Source organism: Erpetoichthys calabaricus, chromosome 15, assembly GCF_900747795.2.
Source record: "Erpetoichthys calabaricus chromosome 15, fErpCal1.3, whole genome shotgun sequence".
In the NCBI taxonomy this organism is placed as follows: Eukaryota; Metazoa; Chordata; class Cladistia; order Polypteriformes; family Polypteridae; genus Erpetoichthys; species Erpetoichthys calabaricus.
Genome location: NC_041408.2, coordinates 40,681,180 through 40,700,854, shown reverse-complemented (window position 1 = coordinate 40,700,854; position 19,675 = coordinate 40,681,180). Strand labels below are relative to the sequence as shown.

General features: G+C 39.9%; 1 protein-coding gene across 4 annotated transcripts in view; it reads left to right on the top strand.

Moving 5' to 3' along the window:
• sanbr (SANT and BTB domain regulator of CSR) overlaps positions 1-19,675 on the top strand; it is a 160,330-nt gene that overhangs the window by 88,853 nt on the left and 51,802 nt on the right. For all 4 annotated transcript variants that reach the window (XM_051919330.1, XM_051919329.1, XM_051919328.1 and 1 more), the window contains exons 13-14: positions 10,296-10,395; positions 11,413-11,445. In XM_051919330.1, the coding sequence (XP_051775290.1) occupies positions 10,296-10,395; positions 11,413-11,445 (133 nt within the window). The remainder of the gene's footprint in view (positions 1-10,295; positions 10,396-11,412; positions 11,446-19,675) is intronic.

Below are 19,675 nucleotides of genomic sequence, written 5' to 3'. Positions count from 1 at the left end.
CACGCGGTCGTATGTATCGTGATACACTGCAGAACTATAGCGCGTCTTTATGTGAAAACAGCAGTGTCAGATGGGGTAGGAAAGGATCCTGAACGCGACTGAGACAATGAAAAGTGAATTTAAAAAAAAATAAAGCTAACCTTTACAAATATCATAAATTACACCGGCTGTTACAGACTGAAATCAAATGTATCTTTTTATTCTAAAATAGTGAAAATAAGAACACTTCTCAAAAGGGAGTTGTGCAGGATCGAACTCATGACCTTCTGATTCCCAGTCAGCGACTGATACTGTTGCGCCACGGAAGCAGTGATAGCTAATGCGTGTCAATGTCACACACTAAGGCGGCTTTTTTTGGCGGTGGCTTTTTTTTTTTTTTTTGTACCTTTTGTGAAAGTGTTTCTTTGATATTTGGACTTCAGGCTTCATACATTATATAGTTTATGCCTACATTTTGTCATTTGCTACTAGAATATATAAAACGTTTCTGTTTTAACAATGCGTTTACACAGATTGCAGTAGAAATGCAACACATATGAAATGCGTGTGTTCCAAATAACAATCTATTATTTCTACTCTAAAACTCCACTTCACTCCCAGATAATCAATCAAGGCATGAGCTGGGAAAAGCTTGTTTACGTTCTAAGTCGTTGGGGGGATGGAATAGCCGGCTGCTGGCAGCATGTCTTTATCAGTACATTTAGATGACAAAAGACGCTGGCGGAGAGGTGAGAACGGTTTTAAGAAGTGATTTAAGGTGGGCCGGATCTACGAGTTTTTTCATAGGCTCTGGTAATTCTAGTGTTAATGCATTTCATCATGAACATGATATCAAGTATTTATCTTAGCATTCTAAATTTTCAGAAAACAGGAATTTCATGAAGTGAATGGATTCTGTATGGTGATCGCTGTCTTCTCTTAGTGCGGAGGAAGTCAGTTTAAGAAGCGTAGTGATTAACCACTGGGTCGGGGAACGTAACACAAAGCATTTAATGTGCTGCATTAATTTATGACGGGGTAAATTAAGTAATTGATTAAACATTGATTTTAGGAAGAAGTTTAGTTTACGACATTCTACTTTAATTATGAAGTAAACTATGAGAATAAAGTGGAAATGTCGACTTTGTTCTCGACATATAGTTTGTTTTTTTCTTCCCAGTATAGCTTAGCTTGAAGCAAGGTCCATATTAATGCAGTTTGCCTAAATGATGGTTCAGTTGGTAAAGATGTCATCACCAAGTTGCACTTGTTTTATTTTATTTTAATTTGGTGAATACTGTGTAATGCACCTGGGCTTGAAGTCTTGAAGTAATAGTGCAACTATCAGTAATAATACTATTATTTATTTTATTGTTATTATTTATTAGTTTAAATATTATGCAGTTTAATGATGATAAAGTTGTTTAAAAAGTCACTTTAACGTGTCAGTGGACAGAGATTGTTAACATTAACAGAAAGTGTAGTTGGTTTACAAAAAATATTTACTATTTATTCCTTTTCTAAGACATATTCAGTGCAATACAATTTTTGACAAGCACTTCTGGATACTTTACTAAGTCTAAATGCCTCTGTATGGTTGAAAATATGTTGTCAAAGTTATAGTTTATTATTGCAAAATTTGTTCAATAAAAAGGTTCTATATTTTGACTGCATCTGTCATGCAATGTGATACCTTCTCCATTAGTGCCACCCCCTTGAAAGCTATCACTTTATGGGGCAATGCAAAACTGTATTAATACTTGTGTGCACATTAAAATGTTTTTTTTTACAATGTACAATACTCTTGACAGTGGAATAGGTTATTCTTAGCCAGTAATTGGAGTGGAAAATGTGGTTAACATCCACTCATGCATGGGGAAAAAATACCGTTGAATACCGTGAAACTGGGATAATTTAGAAAAATACCGTGATATAGAATTTTTGTCATACCGCCCACCCCTAATACACAGTATTTAATACTTGGAAAATGTCTGGGATTAAAACATTTAGAGACTTGTACATAGGTAATATTTTTACGTCCTACGAGCAATTAAGCTTCAAATTTAACTTCTCATGAAAACATTTTTTCCGCAACTTTCAAGGTAGAAACTTTGCTAAATTGAACCTTCCCAATTTTTCTCACCTTCTGTCTATTTCTGTTCCAGAAGAAATATCAAGTCTTGAAGATCAGATAGCATCCTTACAATTTATAAAAACATTTTAAAGTCCTTTACTTTCAAAGATCCCAATGGGGACAATGGGGAAAGGATCTTTAACTTAATATTTCACAAAAGGAGTGGGAGGCAGCCATGCACAGAATTACACTCCCAACTCCATATGTTCAAAGCACTCCAACATTCAACTTACAGTAAAGTCTTCTATCGAGCGCATACCTGTATATCTCATTTAAAATTATCCAAAATGTTTCCAGTGCAAGACTCAACCTGTGAGCATTGCAATCTAGCTCCAGCCTCACTGGGCCACATATTTTGGGTGTGCACAAAATTTAGATCATTTTGAACAAAAATCTTTGAATGCATATCAGACAGCCTCTGTGTCGAAATCACTCTTAACCCATGAGCAGCTGTGTTTGGTGTATTCCCAGATGGGCTTAATGTAGAGAAGGACAAACCAATAATTGCCTTTACCTCACTGCCAGCACATAGACTTATCTTGCTTAACTGGAAGAATTCCACCCCACCACTTTCAAGTCCATGGGTAATTATTGTCCTATACTATTTGAAATTGAAATAAATTAAATTATCACTTAGATGATCTGTTCCAAACTTTTTAAAAATATGGCAGGATATAATTAATAACATTTTCGAATAAGCTTCTATATTGGGGAAAAGGATACTCTTTCCTCCCCATTGTTTCCAGTTGCTGCACTGTAGCAGACCTCTCGGTGCATCTCTCCGTGTTTTGTACCTGCTTTTTGTTCTTAAATTGTGTAAAATTGTTTTCTTTTACTAGTTTGCAATTAGTTATTTCTATAAAATGCTTTATAACATTTGTGAAAGTTTCTTATTTTTGGTCATTATTGCCTTTGGAATCCAACAGGACACTAACGCACTACCTGTGCAGGAAATCTCAGGTGTGTGGCCTGCGCTGTTCATTTACAGCCGGGATGCGCTGCTATCAGTGAGACCAGCTACCAGTTACTCCCCGTGTATTACTAATATACCGGACGAATTAAAATCTTTGAAACCCAGAAAGCGAGGAAAAAGAGGTGGACAATGAGTACGTCTGAGACGGAGAAGTTTTAAAACACCTTTGCCAACCATCATCATGAGCAACGGACAGTTCTTGCAAAATAAACTGGACGAGCTGAGAGCATCTGCGCGATACCTCCACGAGTACCGTGAAAGCTGTCTTATATGCTTTACGGAGACCTGGTTTAAGAATACAGACTCGAATACAGCAGTCGAAGTAGATGGATTTGTTTGTGTACGGCAAGACAGAAATCTAGCTTCTGGTAAGCAGATGGGTGGTGGGGTCTGCCTTTACATTAACAAAAGGTGGTGCAGGAATATCACTGAAAAAGAGCGCATCTGCATGCTGTGACAGATAGAGGCTTTGTCCACCTCTTGAACCCTCAGGTACCACTCTGATGACCAGGTAAAAGTATAAATATTCTTTATTTTATAAGAATACCGTGCACAAAGCACTCTCCACACCCCACTCATATAAATCAAACTCTCCAACAAACCAATCCTCCTCGCCCAGACACTTTGCCACCCTACCTTCCAGCTCAGCTCACTGTACTGGGCTTCCCAGAGTCCTTTTATACACCCTGACCCGGAGGTGTTCCCGTTCAACAGTCCACAGTTCCTTTTCCCTTCCGGGTCAGGGTAAACAGTCCTTTTCTTCAACCCGGGAGCACGTCATTTCTTCCTGTCACGTGACTGTGACGTACTCCTGGGTTATAGGGTACATGCGAGCCTACGAGCCCCCCTACAGCGACGCCTGGTGGCCCCCAAGGTATCCAGCAGGGCTGTGTATAAAAACTACATAGTCCATGAGGCCCTGCTGGAACTCAGGGCATGTCCACGCTGCTGGGAGAGCTCCTCCTGGCGGCCTGGGGGTGAGGGCTGGAGAAATAAGCCGGCAATCCACCACAATTCACCCCCCTTAGCGAAGCCAACTGGGGCGAAGCGACCAGCCCCGTGAGGGACGTCCTCCTCCAGGAGAACGCATCATCCGGACCTTGGCTACGTTGTCTAGATCCCCCGGCGAACCTTGGGGGAACGGTGTATCTTCTTTCCCACCGCTCCCCTGTCCTCCGGGGACAACTTCGCCACACGTGGCCCGGTTGCCGACAGTTGTAGCACCGCTGACGTCCTCCTGGTGGCCTCTCTTCCCGAGACCGGAAACATCTCGGGAATTCGGTCAGCTCCACCTTCTCCTCTGCCAAGGAGGGGTTAACGGCCGCTTTGCTGCTCTCCGCCCTTTTCTTTACCTTGTCAGGAGAGCCGCTTTTTATTTTGGGGATCTCCTGCTTTCTCTGGGGCTTGTGCACAGCATGAGGCTCTCTATGAAGAAGAGAGAGCCTCTTTGCTGTTTGCACACCCGTTGTCCTATGTAATTTAGGAGGCGGCGTCATTAGCACCATATCGCTCCGGGTAACAGCACTTTTCAGCTGCCCCGGTTTGATTGGCACTTCCTCCGCCCCTCCAGAAACAAGCGACAACTCCCTCATCACGCGGGTCGGGGTCTCGAGGTCCGTATCGCTCCGGAGAGGCGTCTGATACCGCTGCCCCGGTTCAATCGGACCGTTGCCCGACCACTCGGTCATCATACCACGCTCAAGTGTCAGGTTCACAGTGCTTGGCAGCCGCTACTTATTAAACGCGGTGCCGAATCACACTGTGTCCCCTTATGATATACGAAACGGGCAGGACTCACCTGTATTCCCGCATCAATCATCAGAGGAGCTTCTCGTCCCAGTCGCCATAGGAATTCCTGCAGTCCTTTTAGTGGCGCCTCGGCTGTAGCTCCCAGCTCCTCCACACGCTCCTTCAAGTCCTTTAGTCCCTGGAAGAAGATATATAGGGGCTCGAGATATTTCTCGAGCTCCTGTAAGTTTACAAAGTTAGTTATTTCGGCCGGAGGCAAGGTTACTTCCTTGTTTTCCTCATCCTCCGGCCGGGAGCCAATGAGCCCGTCCGCTCCTGGCACGTGCTCTGCTGTGCTTCGCAGAGGTTCTTGAGAATGTGAGTCCCGCATTTTAGACGGCCTGGGTGCTGCTACCGGCCGAGAGCCAATGGGCACGTCCGTTGTCGGCACGTGCTCTGCTGGGCTTCGCGGAGGCTTCTGGGAAATGGAGTCCGAAGAGGAACGGGTAGCCTCCCGCGGCTGGCTGCGGTCTGCCTCTTTAACTTTGTCGGCAGACCGTACAGTCACTTCCCGCCCCTCTTTACCTTTGTTGAAGGTTGGCGCTGCATCGCTCGCCGCCCCCTTCTCCTTCAGGGAGCTGTGACTCGTCGGGGAAGCACTGACCTCACCGAAGGCTTGAAACTGACCTTCTTCCTGGTCGCTGTTGCGCGAGGTCACGTGGACTTTGTCCTCGAATGGGCTTGTAGATGGACGACTCCTAGCCTGGCCTGCCTTCTGGGTAACGCGGCCATCTTGCCAAGGTATGAGGAAGGCATCTGACGCACCGTCTGCTTTCTGGAGGCATGCCTCTGCAAAACACAAGTAAAAAGCACCCGAAACTTCGGGCGCTTTCCCAGTACATACCTCCAACCGTGGTAGCGGTGTCCCTAATCCGTGTAGGGATTCCGGCGCGGCTGACTGCTGACAGCAACCCTGCTGTTGCGCCCTTCGGGCTTGTTCAGCCTTTATCGGCTCTCGGTCCTCCTCACACCCAGTCAGGTAAGTCCAGGTTAATTCGGCGTCCGTCATGGTCTTCACCCAGTCGGGACTGCCCTTCTTCTTTCCAGATTTCTTCCCCATAGTCTGCTTTAAATAACGGCTCGCAGCTGTAGCGCTCTTGGTCGCGGGTGGGATATTCACCTCCGCGGTTTCAAGGGGGACTTCTTAGGGTTCTGTCCACAGTAAAATTTATTTAAATCCAGGTCCTCTGCCAAACCCGACGGCCAGAGAATCCTGCCGACTACGCCAACTGTGACAGATAGAGGCTTTGTCCACCTCTTGAACCCTCAGGTACCACTCTGATGACCAGGTGAAAGTATAAATATTCTTTATAAGAATACCGTGCACAAAGCACTCTCCACACCCCACTCATATAAATCAAACTCTCCAACAAACCAATCCTCCTCGCCCAGACACTTTGCCGCCCTACCTCCCAGCTCAGCTCAGTGTACTGGGCTTCCCAGAGTTCTTTTATACACCCTTACCCGGAGGTGTTCCCGTTCAACAGTCCACAGTTCCTTTTCCCTTCCGGGTCAGGGTAAATAGTCCTTTTCTTCAACCCGGGAGCACGTCGTTTCTTCCTGTCACGTGACCGTCACGTACTCCCGGGTTATAGGGCACATGCGAGCCTACGAGCCCCCCTACAGTGACGCCTGGTGGCCCCCAAGGTATCCAGCAGGGCTGTGTATAAAAACTACATAGTCCATGAGGCCCTGCTGGAACTCGGGGCATGTCCACGCTGCTGGGAGAGCTCCTCCTGGCGGCCTGGGGGTGAGGGCCGGAGAAATAAGCCGGCAATCCACCACAATGCCAAATATTGAACTACTCACCATCGGACTTCGCCCATACTATCTACCACGGGAGTTTAATCAATTATTTGTGACAGTCGTTTACATTCCGCCGCATGCTGACGTGGGAGCTGCAGCTGAATCAATTCTTGAAACTGCGCATAAACTAGAAACCAAATCACCAGGTTCTTTCAAACTTGTGATGGGTGATTTTAATTTATGGAGTCTGGAGTCAGTATTACCAAATTACCATCATATGTGAATATTAACACTAAAGGGGACAAAACTCTGCACAAGTGCTACGGAAACGTCCCTGATGCCTACATATCGCATCACAGAGCAGCCCTGGGTGCGTCTGACCACGTCATTATTCATCTACTCCAGAAGTACAAACAGAAACTGAAACAAGAAAAACCAGCCATACGAACAACACAAAACTGGTGCAAGGACAGTGTAGAGGAACTACAGGAATGCTTCTCCAGTACAAATTGGGATGTGCTGATATGCTCACAGTCACTGAATGAGGCCACTTATACTGTCAGCGAATATATGAAATTCTGTGAGTCTATGATCATTAAGGAAAAAACTCAAGTTGTACCCAAACAGTAAGCCATGGATCACTTAAGAGGTTAAAACATTACTATTGGAAAAGCAACATGCACATCAAGAAAATAAGATAGAAGATAAGCAAATTTTACAGCAAAGGATTAACAGGTTAATTAAACAAAATAAAAAGATGTATGGGGAAAAAAATCAATATGTGGTTTAATGATAACAATCCAATGCAGGTCTGGAAGGGACTAAAAACAATTACAGGACTGGGCTCTAAAAAGAAAGTGAATTTTCCAGCTGACAAAGACCACAAGCTTTTAGCAGATGAACTGAATAACTTTTTTTGCCAGATTTGAAACAAGTGATTTCAGCACCCAAAATACAGAAACAAAAGAGATGCTTTATAAAAACACCAGAAATTGTGCTGTGGTGGGGTTCAGTTTAACTGAAATGGAGAAAGGCTTGCGGCAGGCCAAAACAAACAGTGCAGTGGGACCAGATGGCATATTAGGTCGGCTCTTAAAGTCTTGCTCTAAGCAGCTCTCTCCAGTTTTTCATTTGTTTTTTAACTGGTCTCTGACCTGTGGTATTGTACCTAATCTGTGGAAACAATCAATCATTACCCCTGTATATAAGGTTTCTAGGCCAAGCTGTTTAAATGACTACAGACCAGTGGCACTTATATCTATTCCAATAAAATGCTTTGCACATTTGGTGAAAAACATTTTAGTGACAGAGACAAAGTCTTCTCAAGATAACAATCAATTTGCTTATTGTGCAAACAGAAGTGTGGAAGATACTCTTGCTTATTATCTTACATAAAATCCACACCTTTCTTGATCAGCCTGGTTCATATGTCAGAGCACTATTTTTGGATTTTTCTTCAGCGTTCAATACTATACAGTCTCATATACTGATTGGAAAATTGAACAGTATGAATGTAAACCCATTTATTACACTATGGATTCAGAACTTTCTTTTAAACCGTTCACAGACAGTTAAAGTTCAGGACACTTTTTCAATAGTCATTCATTCAAACACGGGAAGTCCGCAGGGGTGTGTCTTATCACCATTACTGTTTACACTGTACACAAGTGACCTGAGACAGAATAATGACCACTGTTCCATTATCAAGTATGCGGATGACACCATGATCATAGGATGCATATCTGGGGAGGATGAAAGCCACTATCTAAACCAAGTGGACTGTATGGTAAACTGGTGCAATAAAATCTCTCTCACTCTGAATGTAAAAAAGACCAAAAAAATATTTGATTTTAAGACACAGAAATCTGTATGTTCACCTATTGTAGTTCTGGGAGAGGAGGTAGAAATAGTGACTGAGTAGAAATACTTAGGAACTTACCTAGATAACAATCTTAACTGGAATACAAATACAAAAAAATTATTTTCTAAATGCAACCAGCGCTTATTTCTCCTCCATAAACTCAAGCTATTTAAAGTAGACAAGGACTTCATGTTGTCCTTCTATCGCAGTATGATCCGGTCTGTGCTCACTTTCAGTTTCATTGCCTGATTTAATAGTCTGACAAACCAAAACTCAAAAAAGCTCCAGCAGATTACGAAGTATGCAGCTAAAGTTATTGGGGCTGATGTACATGATTTGACTAGTGTGTGTCAGAGGGCAATGTTAAAGAAACTGGAAATCATCTCAACTGATGAGTCATCCATTACATGCAAAACTAAAGTTCAGTAAATCAGGAAGGATAGTCGCTTTGAAAAACCACACAAATCGCTCCAGAAACTCCTTTCTTCCTAGTGGCATACGACTTTTCAATAAGAAATATCGGAGATGATGATTAAGGTTTTGATATATATCCTGTAACCTTTTTTTTTTTTTTTTTTGGTGTAAATATGTATTATCTAACTGCCTTACCTTAACCTTTCTTGTTTCTATTTATCTCTTTTATTTCATTCTTCTGTTATTAGATGCAACTGAGAAGGCAAATTTCATGTTTTCTTGTGTAAGCATGACTAAATAAAGAAACCTTAACCATTGCTTTTAAAGATTTGCTTTGTTAGTTGGCTCTCTTCTTTTTCTCTTGGGTGGGCGTTGAATTTTGGTTTGTTAGGTTGGACTAGATTATATGGTTTGTTATATGCTTTTAATTAAAATCAAAAAACAATAAGATGTTTCCTTTTCATTTGGTCAAGTGTAGAAATTGTATTGCCATGGAACATTAACTCAGCATGTTACAGATTTATATGTGGGTTTAAGGAAAAGTTTTGTTTTTTTTTTCCCCAGCCAGTTCTATAGTTAAGTCCGTATAGTAGCATGGATGCTTTCTTCAGGTAAGTCACTAATTTTGTGGAGGTCTGAGGCCCATTTGAAAATGTAAACAAATAAGTAAAAACAGATTTGTCAAAAATAATGAAAACTGTACTATAACTGTTTCAATCCTTATTTGAATTTATTATCAATTGGAGAATCAATAATAAAGCTTCTCTGACTCAATAATGAACATATACTTATTCCTACGTAATTGGTATAATAAATGATTAACAAATGAGTGATTTTATCTTTTTACTACTGATAAGAAAGGTTTTGAGAATACCTGGCCTTTCCACTGTGTGATTATTCTGTCCTGTACTAGACTAAATCCAATCTAGTACAGGATAGATTTGAGTTAGAGCCTACGCTGAAAATATAAAGAGCATAGCTGGAACCAGCTTCTGAGAGAAACAGCAACTAATCACAGACCACACTGACTCATACAGAGGCAATTTGGAGTTGCATATTGAGTTAATGTACAGTATATGCTTATGGAATGTCAGAGGAAAACTGATGCACCTGGAATAGTAGGAGACATGGAGAATGTGCAATCTCTATGCAAATGGTGTCCAGACTGAAATTTGAATTTAGGACTCCAGAAGTGTAAGGGAGCAGTTCTCACCAGTATGCCATTGTCAGTGTCAAAAATATTTGAAAAGGGTTATTTCTCTATTTGCTTTTTAGAGTATACTTGCCCTGTTCTTATTCCTTCTTTTATGCCTACTGAATACATGCAATGATTATTCAATTTGCTTAATAATGGAAATCAAGATCTTTTAAATGTTTTCTTTTCCTTTTATTTATATTAGTACCCCTGCTTCAAGTGCATCAGGTGAAAAAGTCCTTGATAGTGGAGTTTATTTGGAGTCGTCGTCCTCTAATACTCAAAAAGCTGGAATAGTCTCCACGGTGAGTTTTAAAAATGGTTGTTTCAAGAATTGTTTAAACAATTTTCACATTTTTTTCAATTATTTCTTCCAGGATTTTAAGATTTTTTTAATGTATGCAATAATTGTATTTTAATAAATCATATGTGATGCTAACATTTTGTAAAGTGTATTGTAATTAAGCAGGCACACTTTCTGAAAGAATATTGCCAGACATTGACTAAATATCTGTTACTATGGTTCATGTAAAGTTGGCTTACGTTGAGAACTAAAACAAACCACAATTTTTGTAGAAGTGAACCATTCAAACAGATAATTTTATTAATAAGTTGTATAAGCCTTGCAAATACTATTACTAATAATAATAATTTGTTTGTAACCTTTGTCTTACGGTGTTGCCCACATTTTTTGAGTGTCTTTTTATAAGTCCTATTCTATTTATACATAGCGGACTGGTCTTATGGACAGCTGTCTGTGGCTAGACATCTTCTTACTTTGCTCTTTTTTAATCTCTTGAAGAGTTTATCCATGTTTTCTTCTTCTAGTGTCTACTGCCACATCCTCTCTGCTCAGGCACTCTCTATATAGTGTAGCTATGACACATCTAAGTGCACTGTGGCCTTATTTAGGCATAGGTTTTTTTTTTCTTTTCTGTTTTTTTCTTTTAACCTACTTCCAGTATTTGTGAAATGGCATACTAACTGCAGTTTTAATGTTAATTCAGCCTAAAAGCACCACCACAACATTCTTTGTAAACTAGAAAATATGAAAATATTTACATATCTTTATGCTCAAGCATATTATGTATAGAGCTACAGTAAATAAGTGAGAAATTCCTAGAGACAAAGTTCAATTTTTCAAAACTCACACTGAATTGCTTTCATCTTTACCTTTAGTATAATACAGTCAAAGATGTGTGGATAAAATCATCTCTGTATATATTCTACTATTTTTGTTCTTGCATATTGGCAGTATTTTAAATTTTTATTTATTTATTGGCAGTATTTTAAATTTTTATTTATTTATTTATTTTTAACAGTTTTCATTATTGAAAAACTGGACCTTGCAAAAGGTAGGTTTCTCATTGATTTCTAGAGTAAGAACAATATTTTTATATTTAGTTTTCTTTACAAGTTAAGATAATAAGAGCTTTGGCTTGGTTGCTTTTGGTCTATTAAACATCTTTTTAAGTCAAGTGACTCTTTTTTTTAGGAAGATGTGTTGCTCAATTTATGTAATTTACATTGCACACAGGGTAATTTTATTTTGTGGATGCTAATTTTCTATCCATCAGACTCTGTGTTGCTTCTACGAATATTCGGTACGTTAATTCCTTGTATGCTTTAAAATAGTTTTGATCACCAACTCCATCCATTCATCTATCTGTCTTTTAACCAATGTATCCATTTTGAGGTTATGAAGAGTCAGTGCCTATTTGGCAGGAATTCTATTGCAGGGCAATTTGGAGATGGCAGCTAACCTAATTTATAGCCTAACACTATAATCCCTCAAGTCTACAATAAAACTCGTAATCCGGGGCCACCTTAAATTCTTTCGCACCTCTCCATTAGCATCTTTTGTTTTGTAAATGTCTCAGTCATCACAAGCAGCAAGCAACCTGCTATCCCATACACCCCACCGACAGAGCTGAGTCCGTCACAAAATTCTCAGGGCTTAGGTCTCTTTGTATGGGAGTGAGGTGCCTGGAGCTGTATAGGGTAAATAATATATCGTTATTTGGAATACATACATTTTATGTGTGTTCCATGTATACAACAATCTGTGTAAATGTTAGATGACAGGAACTGCTGAACACATAGCTACAACAGAAATGTTTTCCATGTTATACTAATAATGACGTGAAGTGTATAGTGTGTGAATACTTTAGTCCAAATATCAAATAAACACATGCACTTTTATTCAAGAATATAACCAAAGAAAAAAAAAAACATTTGATTTTCATGTTGCTGTCAATGAGTTAAAAACCCAAGCTCAAATGTCATTTGACAGGAGGTTCATATGTATTCTTGAATAGTGTAGAGGTAAGAGCTGCTGCCTTATAACCCAGAGCTTCTGGGTTCAAGGCCGGGTGCTCTGTGTTTTTGAGTACAGGTAGTCCCCAGGTTACGGACACCCGACCTATAATATACGAACAGGGCCACAGCTGCGACGCATGCACCTCAGTAACTGCCGCTCTGTCATTTTCGGCCCGGGGACACTGCAAGCAGTGGCTGGACGGAGGCTGGAGGGGGTCGATTTCGCTGCTCGCGCAGTATAGTGTCTGTCGGGCGGACAGGTGACCCTGTTGTGGCTGAACGGAGGCCATTGAAGGTGAACGGGGAGGCGGGGGGTAGCATTGTAATGTGCCTCGGATGGCTGCATGTTGAATGGGGGCGGTGGTGTGGCGGGTGTAGTGGAGGTGACTGTGAGGTGGGCTGGTGATGAACCGCCCCTCTCTGCCCCCATTCATTCTCAATAGCAAGCCTGCTTGTACTGTTACGCACATAGCAGGAAGTTGTCTCTTGTCAGTACAGAGTGGTCCAGATCTAATTCTGAAGATCCAGATCGTCTGGATGACTTTGATTTATGCGGGGACGATTCCAGTTCGGCGCGAAGATGATTCTTCGTGTCGTCAGTTCGCACACTTCTCGATGGTCTGGGATTTTTCGGGTGATTTTCTATGTAATAAGCTGAATAAGTTACAGCGTTATGAAAATTGGATAATTAGATCTGGACCACCCTATACATCAGACGTGTTGACAACTGGTGCCTAATCTGCTGTGATAGCGTGTACAGTGCTGTACAGAAGAGCTCATCTTAACCTTTTGTCTTCACCCTTCAAGAATGTCTCTAAAACACAAATGTGATGCAAGTGCTGGTGCTACAGTAAAGAAGAGAAAAACCATCACCATTGAAAATAAAGTAGAAATAATAATAAGGTCAGAAAGAGGTGAAACTCCATCATTCATTGGCAGAGCACTTGGTTACAGTCGGTCAACAATAACATTTATTAAAGTAATGTACCTGTTCCGACTTATATACAAATTCAACTTAAGTACAAACCTACAGTCCCTATCTCGTACGTAACCCAGGGACTGCCTGCAGTGAGCTGCTATTATTATTACTATAATATAATAAAAACATACATTTGATTCGAGTCTGTAACACCCGGAATAAATTTTGGCTACTTATAAAAGTTAGCACTTATTTTTTATTATTCAGTTTTATTCTGTCAGTGATGTTCACGTGGTACAACGAACTTGCTTCTCTCTCTCTAAGCTGATGGCATTTATCACCATTCTTTTCATAAGAGCAGCGATGACCATAGTTGCTGCTGTGGTTGATGCCTGCTCAGAACTATTTGTTGTACCGGCAGTCAAAGATACAATGTCCCGTGACCGCTATCAGACTACCATGTGGTATATGCGCTTTGAGAACAAAGACACCCGTGCAGAACGTGTGGAAAACAACAGATTTGCTGCGATCTTGGACATCTGGCAATGTTTTGTTAAGAACTGTGTTTTGAGTTACAACTCTGGGCAAAGGCTTTCCAAGTCTGTGGTCATAAAGCTTATGGAGCCATTTCTGGACAAAGGCAGAACTGTAACAACAGACAACTTCTTCACGGTGATTTTGCTGGCTAATAGACTGCTGTGCCGCGACACAACTCTGCTTGGCACCATAAGTAAAACTGGACTTTCACCTGCAGCTAAAGTCATTTCAGTACATGAGCAATTCGCCATGCTAGTGTTTAGATCTGGCAATGCCGTGCTCACGGTGTATGGACCCAAAAAGAAGAAGCCTTTGATTTTAGTCTGTAACAGCCGGTGTAAAGTTTTGCTATCTGTAAAAGATATTGTTGAAAACATATAAGCAGACACACAAACGCTGGTGAACCATGTTTTCTTGGTATCTTGTTGTCACTTGAATTTTTTGTTATTCAGTTTTATTCTTGAATAAAAGCACACTTTTATCGTTATACCTTTGCGAAAGTGTTTATTTTATATTCCAGTAATCACTTGAATGAGATTGAATCTGTGTCTGCCTCTCTCACGCGCGCGCGCGCACACACACATGCACGCACACACACATTCATACATGATGTGAGATATGGCCGGCCATTCATCCCGGCCAATACCCCTAGGCCGCTAGATGGAGTCGTCCTTGCAACGTGGAGATGCCCCGAATTAACGTCAGGGCCGCCAGGAGTCGCTGCAGGGAGGCCCAGAGATTTATATTTTCCATATAGCCCAGAAGTATTTCCAACTCACGGAAGCGGAAGAAATGATATACTTCCGGGCTGAAGAAAAAGAGAAGTTTTTGCCTGACCCGGAAGTGATAGAAAGTCACATGGACTGAGGGACAATCACTTCTGGGTCATGGACTATAAAAGGACCATGGGAAATCCCAGACAGTGAGCTGAGCTGGGTGGAAGGGTGGCAACGCGTCTGGGAGAGGAGGATTGGTTTTTGATTTATTATTGTATTGAGTGTATGAGTAGTGTGGAGTGGAGAGTGCTTTGTGCACATTATTATTACAAAATAAATAATAATTGTAATTTTACCTGGTGTTTGGAGTGGTACCTGAGGGTTCAAGGAAGCTCTAGCGCCCCCTACTGTTACAATAAAAACGTCACTATTTGAAAACACAATGCCATTTCTGAGTTGTCATTTGAAAGTGTTTTTTTTTTTCTTTTCCATCTTGACTGTACTGCATTTTCAGTATCATGCACCATAATGCAGAGTACATGGAATACTGTTCTGTTTTAGCTATGTGTTCAGCGGTTCCTGTCATCCTACACTTGCACAGATCGCTGTAGATGCAGAAAACACATGAAATGTATGTATTCCAAATAACTATATATTATTTATCCTATACAACTCCAGGCATCTCACTCCCAAATAAAGAGAACTGAGCACTGAAAATTTTGCAACAGACTCAGCTTCGTCAGTGGGGGGAATTGGGATAGCAGGCTGCTTACTGCTTGTGCTGATCGACATATTTGCAAAACAAAAGACGCTGATGGAGAGGTGCAAAGAAATTTAAGGTGGCCCAGGATTACAAGTTTTTTCATAGGCTTCAGGGATTCTAGTGCTAATCTTGTTTTTAATTAGTATTCCTTAAAACATTTATTCAAGTGGGTTCCATTGATAAATTATTAAATTACTTGAATTATAATTAGATTCTGTTTGTAGTGTTTAGGAGTTATTTTGTTTGTAATTTACAATTCAAGTAAATGTACATGTGTTTTCTAGTGCAATTCTAAGGTTCCACATAGTTTTTACCTGAAGTTTTTATAAAATAAAATATTGCCAACTGTTAAAGAACAATCGTTTGTATGTAAAATCTATTTCACAGGTTATCTAAATACTCTTGAATGAAGTATCCAGATTTCTTTAAATTTCACAACATGTAATAGATAGATAAATATAATCTTTCACAGCTACCGTAAATTCCAGACAATAAAAATGTATGAACAGGCTACATCTAAGCCTGGCCAATACCAGTTTGATGGCTTTGGCTATCATAGTTTTGATATTAAGCTGAATACTGTCCTATTAGGCTCTTATAATGTAACAACTAATAATTAACACAAGAAGAAATGATAGGTATTATATATTATTATATAAATGTATCACATTAACAAAAGTAGTACCTACACTATATAAAAAATCTTATTTCCAGTAACTTTCTTGGTTCAATACAAATCAAAGTAGAAGAACACCAAAAAAGAAACAAAATAGTCAAACCTACTTAAACAAATGAAAACAAAAGCTGTTATAAAATTGAGACAAGCAATGTCACAATGTTACAGCAATGTATGAGGATGATTACACAGGTAATTGGTAATCATTCCATGAAAAGAAGTTTGTAGGAAACAATTGAAAATTATAGGATGATATCCAACATAGAAAGGTAGATTGTGATCTGGTAAGACCGTGCAGTCCATGGAGGTCAAGGACTGTGCATGGGTAACCACTGGCCCAATAATGTCACTTTTGAAAGTAGTCAAGACATCGTAAGTGCAATAGTTACCTGCATATATGCATGCTTGGACCATGATGTACTCTGGACTTCAAACCTTTATATTGAGATCACAAGTTTCAATGCTGGTTACCAAGATAACATTATTGTTTCTGAGTGTACCAGAAGATTAACTGAGCAAAAGGTGACAAATATCAGGTGAGTAGACCTCAGTAAAGATCTTTAGAAAATGACAACCAAGCTTCACTGCATCTCCTAGCTTGAACATTCAATAGCCTGCAGGCCTACTTTTCTCCTGGACATTTCATACTTCAGAAACTTGGCCTCTGTTTTTATTTTATTAGCCTCATATTCAACCTTCTACCACATCTTTGAAATCGGCCTTAAGCACCTGTGTGACACATCAGACTTTAACACAATATGTCCCGTCCTCGGAGATCTTTTCACAACATCTGTTTTAAAGCCAAGGTTTTAAGAACAAGGAAACTAGAAGGGTTGAATATGCTTTTATTTTGCTGGATACTTTTCAGTAGCAAATGGATTAATAAAGTATGTACAGTTCTTAAATGCATTTTTAAAATTGGTATCCAATTAAGAAAAACTGGTCCATGTGAGCCTCACTTTGAAATAACCAGGGCAAAGTAGTACTAACTTCACTCACCAGCCACTTTATTAAGTACACCTTACTGGTTGGACCCCCCTTTGCCTTTCAGAAGTGCTGTAATTCTTTGTGGTATAGATTAATTTGTCAGCTGCACATCCATGATGTGAATCTCCCGATCCACTACATTCCAGAAGTGCTTTACTGGATTGAGATCTTGTGACTATAGAGGCCATTTGAGTATAGTGAACTCAATGTCATGTTCCAGAAACCAGTTTTAGATGATTTCAGCTTTGTGACATGGCGTGTTTAACACTAGAATTACCAGACCCTACGAAAAAACTCATAGATCTGGCCCACCTTAAATCCGTTCACACCTCTCCGTCAGCATCTTTTGTCCTGTAAATGTGCCAATAAAGACAAGCAGCCTACTATTCCATCCCCCCACATCTGCAAAACGTGCACAAAGGTCTCCCAGCTCATGCCTTGATTGATTATCTGGGAGTGAAGTGCTGGAGTTTTATTTGAAATAGATCATTATTTGGAACACATGCATTTCATGTGTGTTCCATTTCTACAATAATCTGTGTAAACACATTGTTAAAACAGAAATATTTTTCATATTTTAGTAGTAAATGACAAAATGTTGGCATAAACTATATAATGTGTGAAGTCTGAAGTCCAAAGATCAAATAAACACTTTCATAAAAGGTTCAAGGATAAAACAAAAGCTTCCATAGCGTAGCAGTAAGATTTGCTGACTTGTAATCAAGAGTCCCCGGTTCGATCCCCACTGCCTCCTATATTTGCCATTTTGAGTAGTGAGCTGCTCTTATTGTTAATATTATACAGTGCACATATACATTTGGTTTGCATCTGTAACAGACGGTGGACATTTATAGTACTTGTGAAAGTTACCGTTTTATTTTCACTTTTATTCTCTGTCATGATCACGATACATACTACCACCCCCCCACCCAGGGATCTGACGTGGATAATTTTTATTTGAAACTGGGAATAACTGTAGATGTAAGTGGTGTTTTGAGGCAATGGAACTGGACATTCTCTGATCTGGAGGGATAAAAGCTGACACACAACACTCACCGTAACTTGATTTTTTTTTTTTTTATTCAGTTTTATTGAGTGTTCCTGCTCATGCTGAATTAGTATGCACCTTATGGTCTATGATGAAAAAAATAAATAAATAAATACAGACATAGGTATATGTGATATTTGGAATTATTCATTTTATGACCTGTATAGTACATTTCGGAAACATTGTGGCACGGATGCAACATTGTTCATATTATTCATATTCATTCGCATAACATCTTGCGCTTGTAATCAGTGACCACATGTTTTTTTTCCGATCTTGCCAGTCCCCACATGTTGCTGTATAGTGATGTTTGTTTTGTACTTCAGGACATGCAGAGGAAAGAATAGTACAGAGCAGTAAGTTCAGCGCTATATGCAATCATCAAATTCAAATGTTAACAGTTCACACACACGCAAGGACTGTCCTTACTACGTTTCCGACATGTGTACCTGTTACAATGCGCACACTTCTCTCTATGCTGTGGTTTCTATTACACACCTGAAAGAAAGAGAAAATATATGTGACATTTTGAAGAAATAATTTTATGACTTGAATAGTACCAATCAGAAAACATCATCGCACTAATGCAATATTATTTGAAAATGAACAGTGTCAGATCGGTGTGAATTTATGCTGCCGCTGTTACTTAGAGTCTGATCAGGTGGGGATGGGGGGGGGGTACAGAGTGATCGTGATCACTGGCAAGATCAGAAAAAAAACAAAAAAAACGTGGTCACTGATTACAAGCGCAAGATGTTATGCGAATGAATATGAATAACATGAATAATGTTGCATCTGTGCCACAATGTTTTTCCGAAATGTACTGTACGGGTCATAAAATGAATAATTCCAAATATCATATATACCAATGTCTCTGTTTTTTTTTTTGTTTTTTTTTTGACATCATAGACCATAAGGTGCATACTAATTCAGCGTGAGCAGAAACACTCGATAAAACTGAACAAAAAAAAAAAAAATCAAGTGACGGTGAGATACGAAGAAGGCAGATTCACATGCTTTTTATCCCTCCAGATCAGAGAATGGACCTGTTCCATTGCCTCAAAACACCACTCACATCTATAGTTATTTCAAGTTTCAAATAAAAACTTATCAGCGTCAGATCCCTGGGTGGGGGGGGCGGTAGTATGTATCGTGATTGTGACTGAGAGAAAAAAAGTGAAAATAAAACGGTAACTTTCACAAGTACTATAAATGTCCACTGTCTCTGTTACGGAAGCAAACCAAATGTATGTGTGTACTGTATAATATTAACAATAAGAGCAGCTCACTACTGAAAATGGCAAATATAGGAGCCAGTTGGGATCGAACCAGGGACTCTTGATTATAAGGCAGCAAATCTTACCGCTACGCTACGGAAGCTTTTGTTTTATCCTTGAACCTTTTGTGAAAGTGTTTATTTGATCTTTGGACTTCAGACTTCACACATTATATAGTTTATGCCAACATTTTGTCATTTACTACTAAAATATGAAAAACGTTTCTGTTTTAACAATGTGTTCACACAGATTACTGTAGAAATGGAACACACATGAAATGCATGTGTTCCAAATAACGATCTATTATTTCTACTCTAAAACTCCAGCACTTCACTTCCAGATA